The sequence below is a fragment of the Chenopodium album genome, chromosome 13 (genome assembly GCF_948465745.1).
Source record: "Chenopodium album chromosome 13, dcCheAlbu1.1, whole genome shotgun sequence".
NCBI classification, from domain to species: domain Eukaryota; kingdom Viridiplantae; phylum Streptophyta; class Magnoliopsida; order Caryophyllales; family Amaranthaceae; genus Chenopodium; species Chenopodium album.
Genome location: NC_137846.1, coordinates 25,690,056 through 25,700,777, shown reverse-complemented (window position 1 = coordinate 25,700,777; position 10,722 = coordinate 25,690,056). Strand labels below are relative to the sequence as shown.

The 10,722-nt window shown below is 35.7% G+C and overlaps 1 protein-coding gene across 1 annotated transcript; it reads left to right on the top strand.

Moving 5' to 3' along the window:
• The first annotated feature begins 1,884 nt into the window (after positions 1-1,884).
• Positions 1,885-9,926, top strand: LOC145574714 (uncharacterized). The gene is made up of 5 exons (XM_081632562.1): positions 1,885-2,419; positions 4,452-5,169; positions 6,308-6,671; positions 8,675-9,046; positions 9,643-9,926. The coding sequence occupies exons 1-4, from the start codon at positions 2,143-2,145 to the stop codon at positions 8,723-8,725; spliced, it is 1,410 nt and encodes a 469-aa protein (XP_081488688.1). The 5' UTR covers positions 1,885-2,142; the 3' UTR covers positions 8,726-9,046; positions 9,643-9,926.
• The last annotated feature ends 796 nt before the right edge of the window (positions 9,927-10,722 follow it).

The following is a 10,722-nucleotide window of genomic DNA, read 5'->3' as shown; positions in this document are numbered from 1 at the left end:
ACCGATCATGTTCAATTCATGGAAGATTTATGTCAAATGTCTTATTATATTCAGATAATCCAAAGGTCATTCCATATTTGGAATACCGTAGAAAGGTGGTATTATTCTTGGCAAGTTTTCCTTTATATTATCCAAACTTCATTGTTTTAGTGTTAAAAAATAAGAAGTTTTTAAGTAGCTACATACTCTGTATATTATTTGTCTACTATTACAATACTATAAGTAATTTGAATTTTCAAATTACTTTGTAAGCTATATATGGTGAAATTTGATAAATAAAAGAGTATTTTTTTTTATGATTTTATGATGAAAACTTGTATTACTACTTCTAAACTATTGATTTAAGTAATGGGAAGGTTTAGAAGTGTTGTTTAAATGGTTTCAAAAGTTTTGAAAGTAAGTTAGTATTGTTGGCCCACAAATTATCTAATAAACAGCTAACAACTAATTTACCAAATATTTTTATAAACAGCTAGATCAAATAACCAATTTCAAAAGGCATTATAAACTGCAAAACATTTCTGCTGGTTTAACAAGTCAAGTGAACCAGCAAACCGCAAACAACCATTTGCCAAACAATGCCAAACTCTAAATTATTATTCGTAGTCCGTATAAGTTTTTTGAGATAAATAAGGTTTGTACTTTTGGTTAGAGGTGTCAAAAACACATCCGACTTGATCCGATCCAAAAATATCCAACTCAGATTTTGACTCACGTACACACAATAATTTGATATGACACAGCTTTGAAAATTGACCTGACTCGACCCAACCTGATGTGACCTCATCCATCCGAACATCCAAATTGACATATGTACCTTTGGTCATCTCACTCACTCATCAATCGGTCGTGCTTTTAAATTTTTTAATTGGAAAATTTGTCAAAAAAATACCTTTAAAAGCACCATTTTGCAAAAAAAAACCATTTAAAAGCTTTTTAGTTAAAAAAAAACCACCACGTTCATTATTTTTGCGAGAGGAAAGCCAATTCCTTAATTATCCTCTAATTAAGTTAATTAGAATCTAATTTCCTCCCATTTCTTCTAATTAACCTCTAACCCACTCAATTACTTAATAATTAGATTACTTAAAAAAACCACCACCCCAACCACCAACCAACCACTTTTCCCCCTTCTTCCTCCCTTTCCCCCTCCCTTGGAAGCAACCCCCTCACCAACCGAACCGCCGCCCAAATCCCGGCACCTCTGGCGACCTACCTCCATCGCCGGTTGACCCTCCCTTTCCCCCTAATTCTCATTGGCGACCACCACCCCCTTCGAATTTTTGGCTCTTATTTACTCAAACATGCTCAAATCAAGTCCAAATTGATTGCAATTTGATTCTAAATCACCCTACCATCACATACATACATAATCAAACCCAAAACAACCATCAATTGCAAGCAAGATGCACAAAATTAAAAACCCCCAAATCAATTTTCTAGGGTTTTCAAAATCAAGGAGGTGGTTGTCGGGCGATGATTAGGGAGAAAGGGAGGATTGTCTGGCGGTAGAGGAGGTCGCTGAAGGTGGGGGATTTGGACAGCGGGTTCGGTGGGGGGGGGGGTTGATGCCATGGGAGGAAGGAGGAAGAAGGGGAGGAGGAAAGGGAGGAGGAGGGAAGAGGGTGGTGGTTTTTTATATATATTAATTAAATTTAATTATTTAATAATTTGATGGGTTAGAGGTTAATTAGAAGAAATTAGAGTTTAATTAAATTAATTAGAGTCTAATTAGGAAAATAGGTTTCCTCTCACAAAAAAAATGAACGTGGTGGTTTATTTTAACCAAAAAGCTTTTAAAACGTTTTATTTCCACAAAATGATGTTTTTAAAATGTTTTTTTTTGAAAATTTTCCTTTTTAGTTACGCTTGATTGACACGTAAAATCAGAAAGTCTCAGCCCAGAAATACGTCAAACCCTATCTCCTCTCTCTCTCGTATTCAATCATCTGTTGCCCTAACTTTGTCCTCCTCTCCATACCCTAATCCCCAAATTTCCATGAAAATCAATTCTCATCAACAAATTAGGGTTTCCGCCATGAAAACCATATCTTTCTGATGATCACTTCACCCTCAAAATTCATAGCAGCAGCAGCAGCAGCAGCAGCAGCTCCATCTCATTAGCTTCTTCGACTTTCGACAATGGAGGGTGGAAACGCTGTTGAAGATCCTGAGTCATGGGAAGTGGCGGATGTGGAGGAGAGTATGAAGAGATTGCTGCTTTCTTCCTCTATCAAAGACTCTGTTACTTCATCTTCTCCAAGCAATTCTATTTCAGCTGATGATTTGACAACTTCTGGTTCGCTCAATTTGGCTTTTTCAACTGGTGCTGAAAACGCTGGGCTTTCGGATGATGCTATTAATCAGGTTGATCAGTTTCTTCGTGAAGCTTTGCAAAATCCTCGTGAACGCTTGTCGAGTAAGTTTATTTGCTGTTTCTTTGATCTTTTTTATTCAGATTCGTGTATTTTTCTGTGCTTTGCTAAGTTGAATTGAAATTATGCTGATTCTTCGTTGCGTATGTACTATATAATTAGACCAAGAACGCAGAAAGTTATGTTTGTAGAATAGTTTGATTAATTTTTGGTATCGAAAAGTTTCGATGAGATATAGGTGAAGCTGTTATAGGACGAGGTGGGATTGGTGAGGACATTATTTTCGAAGTGATCAGTGGTGTATTGCTAACTCCATTGTCCTGTCGACGGTGTCTATTCCCACTTTTTGTTAGGTGTGACTTAATGAAGATAAATCTTGACCTTCTACCATGTCGAAATCAAGAATAGAAGAAATGCATGATAGCGGTGTATTTGTGGATTTATGTTGTCTCGTTATGGTTAGACAGTTCCTGTTATAGGAATGTGGCAATGCTAGTTGACTTGTGGTTGTCTCTAGCTGTGCTGTGAATCAAGCATTAGCTAATGTATATAAAAGTCATAATGCCCCAATGTTGCGTTAGCCCAGAAAGATAAAACAATAATCCTATGGGTATCGAGAAATTTGGTAGATTTCTTGACAATTCATTTTGGATTAATATTTAACCAGCTGGAAATATTAATCGGATGAAGGAGCTGCTGTTTGCTACTTGAGTGTATTTCTTTTGTACTAAGGTGCTAATTGAGTTCCGTTGATGAATTATGTGATTCAAAAATACACGTGGCCATTATTTAGGTCCATTTGTAGTCTATATTGCATTTTTGAGCTTGAATCCACCTTGGGTTGAATTGAGCACTGATGGAACTGCAATGGTGTTGAAGCTGTAGTCTTCGTGGAATAAGTTTCTTTGTGAGCCTAATTACATCTACCCAATGCCAAATTTTGCATATGCATTGTTATAGTTGTCAATTTGGGGACTTGCAGTTTGACCTTAGTTAGGACGTAGGATGATTAGCTCATTTCCTGCATTTATGATCTGTGGAAAGTATTAAGGAAAGTATTTTGTCTGCTGTTATTCGGTTTGGGTCTTGATATGGAAACTTTTTGTTGATTTGCTTGTAAATACAGAATCAGCTGCGTTTGTGGAAACTGATTTGCAGTTTAATTATATGTCTATTTTTTCATTTTTTTGTGTATCTATTATTCTTAGTATATATGAGGGATCCCACTACATGAACAGTCTGTATGATTGTATGAGTTGTGTAATTTGTTTAGCTGTGAAAGTTGTAGTTTAGAGTGTTTGCATCCTCACTTTCTTAGGGATGCTTATAGTTTAAGATTGTTTTTGCCTTTTGGTATCACTAAGATGTAGCATGTAGATTGCTGGTTAAAACTCTCGTCTCCCTATGATATATCTGCTTTGAGGACCATGATACCATCATTCATTCATTTGTATTTTTTTGGAGCACATCAATTGTAGGATGAATCATTAAGGCTCGTAATTGGGATTATTTTCCTCTTATTTTTCATTCCTCCCTTTTCTCCTCACATGAGCTCTATGAGGTGTTCGTAATATTGCTCTGTTGATTGTGACTAATTTAGTGAGATCCATATCAGAGCTTTATGTTTCATTGTGTACGAATGTGAGTAGTTTATTAACGTATACCATGCTTTAAGCAGTTCTGTACCAAAATGATGATGTTTGTTTTTCTTTGCAGCCGTCTCTTAAATGCAATCCTAAAATTTTCTATTTTTTTTTTAAAGAGTTATTGAAGTCATGTAATCAACGACATATCTTAATTGTTAGTGTATGTGTCACCATGATTCCACAAAAAATATGCTTTTGCTCTATTTGGTTTCGGTTATTTGTTTTGCAACTTGTCAAGCTATTAGTACCATAAAATTCAGTTCCATGTCATAGTTCTGTTATGAACCAATGACTTAAGAGCATCATTAGGATTTCATGTGTCTATTTGGGTTGCAACTTCTAATCTTCTGAGTGGTTTTGTTGTGTATTGTCATGTTGATGTCATTTTATTTACAAGTTCTGGTGTTGAATATATGATTGTTGATTTCAGTCCTGCGAATGGAACAAGATGTTGAACAGTTTATTCAGGATCCTACGCAGCAACAAATGGAATTTCAGCAGCTTCCAACTTCTTATTTGAGGCTTGCTGCTCATCGTATTGCTCAGCATTACTTTCTGCAGTCCATGGTTTTGCTAGATAATAGTCTCCCTGATGGGTCGGGCTCCAGAATTATAGTCCAAAAGACTAAAACTGAGTGTCGTTTGCCTCGTATCCGCCTGGCAGATATCCCTGTAAACTTGCCTCAAGAAGACAATGGCATTGTCAAGGTTGCCATTAAGCAAAGGCCTCAAAAGCATTCATCTTCATCAAGCAGTGGTAATTCTGGTTCTCAAAAAGCAAATCATAACAAAAGTGTCGAGGAAAGAAAAGAGGAGTACAACAGAGCTCGTGCACGAATTTTTAATTCTAATAACCCAAATGGTTCTCATGGTTTAAAACCTGAAGTTGAGGTAAAAAAAGCAGATAACTTGCAGCTTCCATCTTTGGGACCGCCAAAAGTTGATGAGAAACCTGCATCTGGAGCTTCTGACTTGAGTAGCGGGAGGGCTGTTTCAGTAGTTGATTCTTCAAATGGTAGCAGTAGGTCAGCTAGAAGTAGAACAGAAAAAGACCCTGTTAGTAGGTACAGACCCAATAATAGGGTTGCTATTTTTAGAGACCGTGAAATCGACCGCAAAGATCCTGATTATGACCGGAATTATGATAGGTATGCGCTTAATTTAATATGGTTTGGGTTTTCTTATCTGGATAGTTTCATTCTTGCCTTCTTGAATCCTTCACTCCCTGTTCCCAGAAAGAAGAGAGATTTAAATCTAATTTCTTCGCTCTACTAACTTGGCCTTTTCACTATACATGTTCACTCACTCGAATGCTGTCTAGCAGATCCAGGTGTATAAGCATGAACAAACGAGTTATATGATATTACACATTGTTTCCTTTTTATACTCTGTGTGTGTGTGCTGGTTTGGGGGGGGGGGGGTGGCGGAGAGAGAAGGGAGTGTTGTGTGTTGATTTATTGTTGGTTTTTAAGCTTCGGCTGCAATTTGCATGGACATTTTCCCCTTTACCCCCTCAATACCCCCATAATATACAGGGATATGTATTTCTGCTTGGTTAGCATAAGTCATTTAGAACTTTAATTATAGACCTAGATCTAAGTTACACTATTTTACATGTAAAGCATAACTTGTCAATTGAAGTTGCTTATTACATTCTTGATATTTAAAATCTGCCTGTAGGCGGCGTTTTAATTTGCAAACTTCAGTTATCAACCTATCATCACCTTTAAAGTTTTTGTATTATTGCTGTATGTGCCTTTTGTTCTCACACGATAAAATTTATTGAAGAGCTGATCATCCCCAAATAGCTCTTGGGTTGCTTTTAGGTGATTTCATGTGTAGCTTGTATATTACTTAAAATATTCCTTCTTCTGGACTTTATATCATACCTTATAGCAGGTATCACTTTTTCTTGTCCTCTGCTCATAAGACATAACTAAATACAGATGATTGGATTTCTAGTTCTCTGTTGCACTCTTGTTTAAATTTGCCAAGTATCATATCAAAAGTCAACTATTTGCCCTGGAATAAAATATTGCTTTCTTTAGTGACATTTCCTTAGGTTTCAGAATTACATCTTTTCTCTTAACTATCCTATTTTGAACCAAAACGTTAGCTTTCTAATGTTATGATGTAGTAGTCTTTCTGATGCTTGTAAAACTAATTCTGCAGTTCGATATTGCCTTCATATGTTTTACTATTAATTTCTCTGCAATCACATATTTATTGTGTGCCAAAGCATATTTTTTTAAAGTTATATGCTAATGATTAAGACTGTTTGTTCAGATATCTGCAAAGGTTTGACCCTGGATTTGGATTCAATGCTGGGCCCTATACTGTCCAACCTATGTACTCCCCGGCTATTAATTATAATACTGAATTTCCTCAACTTGGCTCAACTCCTAGGCCTCAGATTTCTGCTGATCCACCTCGGCCACTCCCACAGCATTTACCTCCATGGGCATCTCCGTCTAACCCTGCAGGTCTCAATTATGGTCATCCAGAGGCCATGATGGCTGCATATAGTCCAAATCATGTTAGTCCACGTTCTGCATCTACTATATATCTACATACCACTCATTACCCTTGTCAGCATCCTGGAATGCCATTCATTCATCCTCATGAACATATTCACCAGTCATATCAGCAGGTATGCAATTATTCTCTATTTATATTTTGTAGTTGGGGAATGGGAGGGAAGGGAACGGCCCTTCCTGGGCATATTATTGAGAAAGGTGAACCACTGAGGGAAATAATTGTCTCTACCTTTACCTTTATTTAGAAGTAATTATACAATTATACTTGCATAGTCTAATGATGGTTAACTGGCCTTGTCTCCATGCTTGCTGGCTTCTTATGACTATTGTGAAGATTTTGGCTTTTGAGAGAGAATAATGGGCATGTTGCTTTGATTGTTCGAATTTCATGATTATTTAGTACGTCTTCCTGTTGGTCAATTTGGCCAGGATGTTTGGGTTTATGATAGGTCCTTGCTGTTTAATTAGCAACTTGGTAAGACAAAAATATTTGGGGGGGGGGGGGGGGGGGGGGGAGGTCTGACGTAGTGGAGAATTCTGTTTTCACTTCAATAACAAACAAACTCTGTTGTCATATACTCATATGTATCTCTCTTTTTGGCCACAGTGCTGGAAAAGGGCATGTCCACAATTTGCCTGACTATTATTTTGATTTACTTTATTTATTTATTTTTTTATTGAGTTTCCTTCATTACAATATTACTAATGTACCAATACGGTCAAAATTGTGAGATTACAGAATAATTCATCTACCAATGCTCTAGGCTTTTTTTTTATTTATTTATTTATTTTTTGGGGGAGGGGGTGGTTCTTGTAACCTAGATCTTGGAAGCATGGACATCTTATGTTTACAGAGGAAGATTTTAGCTCTGCATAGAGGTTCTTTGTTTGTTAAAAGTGGGGTAAAATGAAGATTAAATATTTAGAGTCAAAGCTACATCATTGGGCTAACTCTGTTAAGCTCCTTTAGTATTAGGGTTTATAATTAAAAAATCTGATAGCTCCCAACAAAAATTAATTGCATTTGCTTGTATAATAAAGCTAAATAGTATAAATTATCATTCGTATCAAATGTAAATTTTTCAATGGCAGCTTTAAAAAAAGTATATATGGCTAATACAATGATGTTGGAGGATTTTAGAATGTCACATAGGAATTTGTTTTTGACCCAATTGATCGCTGATTGCTTGGCAATTGTTTCTCTCATGGTTCTCCTATATTCTATTATTCCTCTCCATTTTTAAAGGTCTTTGTATCAAAAGTATGTTTAGGTCAGTGACATAGAAACACCTATTTTGTGTATCTTTAACCCCCCTCCTTCCAAAAAGGAAATCTTTGGCGTATATGTAAACAAATGTTTATAGGTCCCAACAAAAATTTAATTGGAGACAGGTGAGTTGACTTGAGGGGAGTTAAGTAGCACTGAGACAAATTCAGGGATCGCCGTATCCATATTCCATTTTTGTACCCAAATTTTTGGCAATGGCTTGGGGATTATGTCCCCGAGTTGTCCCTAGTACGAGAACGGCCACAAACTGCCGTACCTGTTCTTCATAAGGGGGAGTACCTTGTTGAAACCATAGAGCATAACACACTCTGATTGTTACATATTAAACTAATGGCTTTGTATCTGGTTAGGAATCAAATATTGAAGGAATATTCTGTATACTGTTGTAGGTAGTGAATTATGGTTAAAATGTAATTTCATACTTTAGAGCTTTAGTTTTGGAAACTTTAGCAGCACTCGAAATAGCAGGTGACGAGTCTGACGACCTATGTGAGGGTGTTGAGGATCCCACACGGGTACTTAAGGTGATATTTGGATTTTGAATAGCATAGGTAGCCATAACACTAGTTAGTGATTTGATGCTGGTTAAAATTTAGGTGTCTTACCTGTCTGCGTAGGTCTTTGTAAAAATACTTCTTACATCCTCAAATTATCTTGTATAAAATTATGAAATTTGATATTGTAAGGAAAGTGTATGAATGGTGAGATGAAAATGGTTTAGATAATGGAGAAAAAATAGTAGGAGAAAATTCTTGTAATTAGTTATACTCATCTTGGCATTTTGTCCTTCTATATTATTATATATTATTTGTTGTGCAATTTGTGCAGTCGCAACAGCAACAACATGATGCAACCCTTGGATTTGCCCGGCCCCGTTGAGGGGCATGGGCAATGCCTGCACCCTGCCTGCTTGGACTCTGAACTCCAAGGAAGTATGGCAGCACATTCTGTGAGGCAGGGTGCACAGGCATATCGAACTGAGGTGGGCTAGAATGATCTAAATTGGTTTTGGGATCCTGTTTTTTAAACAGTTAGCTGGCCTTTTCTCAGTTCACATTTAGATTCCTTGCATTATTTGCGAGGGAGCTTGTGATTGGGACACATCTCAATCTGGAACTGCCATTATTGATGATGATGATGATGAAAAACAAACTGAAAACACGTCGTTACCTTGAGAGGCCTGAGATTTTTTCAGTTAAGGTATGCCAAGAATTGGTGCTTTCTACTTATAACTATAGGTGATGCCTATTACAATCCTTGAATATTTTCATATGGATATATGCTGTGATATGTTTGAAATACAAGCCTAATTATTTGCTGGATTTCATGCAAAAGAACTGTGCATGACGGGATTTTGTAGTAACTACTGTATAACATGCTATTTTAATTTGACATGAAGAATCAACTTAGGCCCTATTCCCCTTTTTTCCAATTTATTTTAGGTTTTGATAAGGATCAATAAGGGTTACCCAATTTCATGATACAACTAATATGTGCTCTAATAAGTTTGTAGTAGTCAAAATTAGGTTAATAGAATGCATCCTTTTTTGATCAACATTTTTTGATCAACCTTGTTTTAATAAATCTCTTTAAAATTCATAAAAGGAGCTTTTTGCTAATGTTCCATTGATAATAATGTTTCGGGAACTTGAAATATGGTCTGGCTAACAACTTTTAAAGGCATTGGCTTCACTTTTTAGATATTTAAACATGCTTTATAAAAATATCTTTCGACTCTGGTTTCCTTATAATTGTAATTACAAACTGATATCCAGCTTATCTTTCAATCTCTGTAGTAACCCTAGAAGCCTGGAGCAAAGTAAAATGGAATTGGGGATGTAATGCTCCCTGAATGTTGGCATGGAGCCATGGAGCATTTGGGTAAAGTTGTGTTCGTGAGTGCTCTCAATTGCTTGTGGAAGGATCAATATGATGTTAATATTAGCGGCACACGCCTTTGTTTTTGTTTGGATTCGAGTTGAGATGTTTCTAAATATATTGGATAGTTTATGTTCCTTTCAAATTCTTAATGTAGATAATGTCGTCACCGCTCACTAAAATGCATTACTATTGAGCATCAGCCTAAATCTATCTATAACGATGTTCCTAATAATCTGCTCAATTTCAATTTCTATATTCCTTTACATATTGTTCAACTGTTTATCAATTGTCATCTTAAAATATCAAACTACCTAGTCAGTTAGATAACTATGATTACAATCACCAATTTAACCCTTTCATCAAGTTATCGGGTTTCAAGACTGAACAAAGAAAACATATTCTAAAGTTGGGAATATTACAGAATAATTAAAAATTGGGATTATTCAAGTTAAATTGGGCAAAACAAAAATACACTGTAACTAATCAGCAAAATAAAACTATTTTTCTTTTTGAGGAAATTCAAGTTACTCAAGCTGAGTAAGAGCAAGGTTAGCCTCAAGTTTTAGGATGTTTCTACAGTGGTCCATTTCAAATGGACTACCACTATACTTAAATCTCATTGGCTGATTTTATCTTCTTTTTTTTAAGCATGGTCAAACCTTAAATTAAGCAATTTCCTTTTTTAATTCTTTTTTTTTATTTTCCAAAATCTTTTTTAATTCTTTTTTGATTAACCAAAATTTAATTACTTTATTTCCGAAAATCAATTTATAATTTTCGAAATTTATTTAATAAATTCAGTTTTTAATTAAATTAAAAAAACAGATTAAATTAAAATAACAAAAACCAAAAAAAAGTTCATCAAAGTTCTTCGTTTTCTTCGTTGTTCATCAATGTTCATCGACATTCTTCAACGTCTTACAATTTTGTGCAACAAATCGATGAATTTCTCAACGAAATTAAGAGTTACAGTCGTCCATCGATAAAGAAACCGA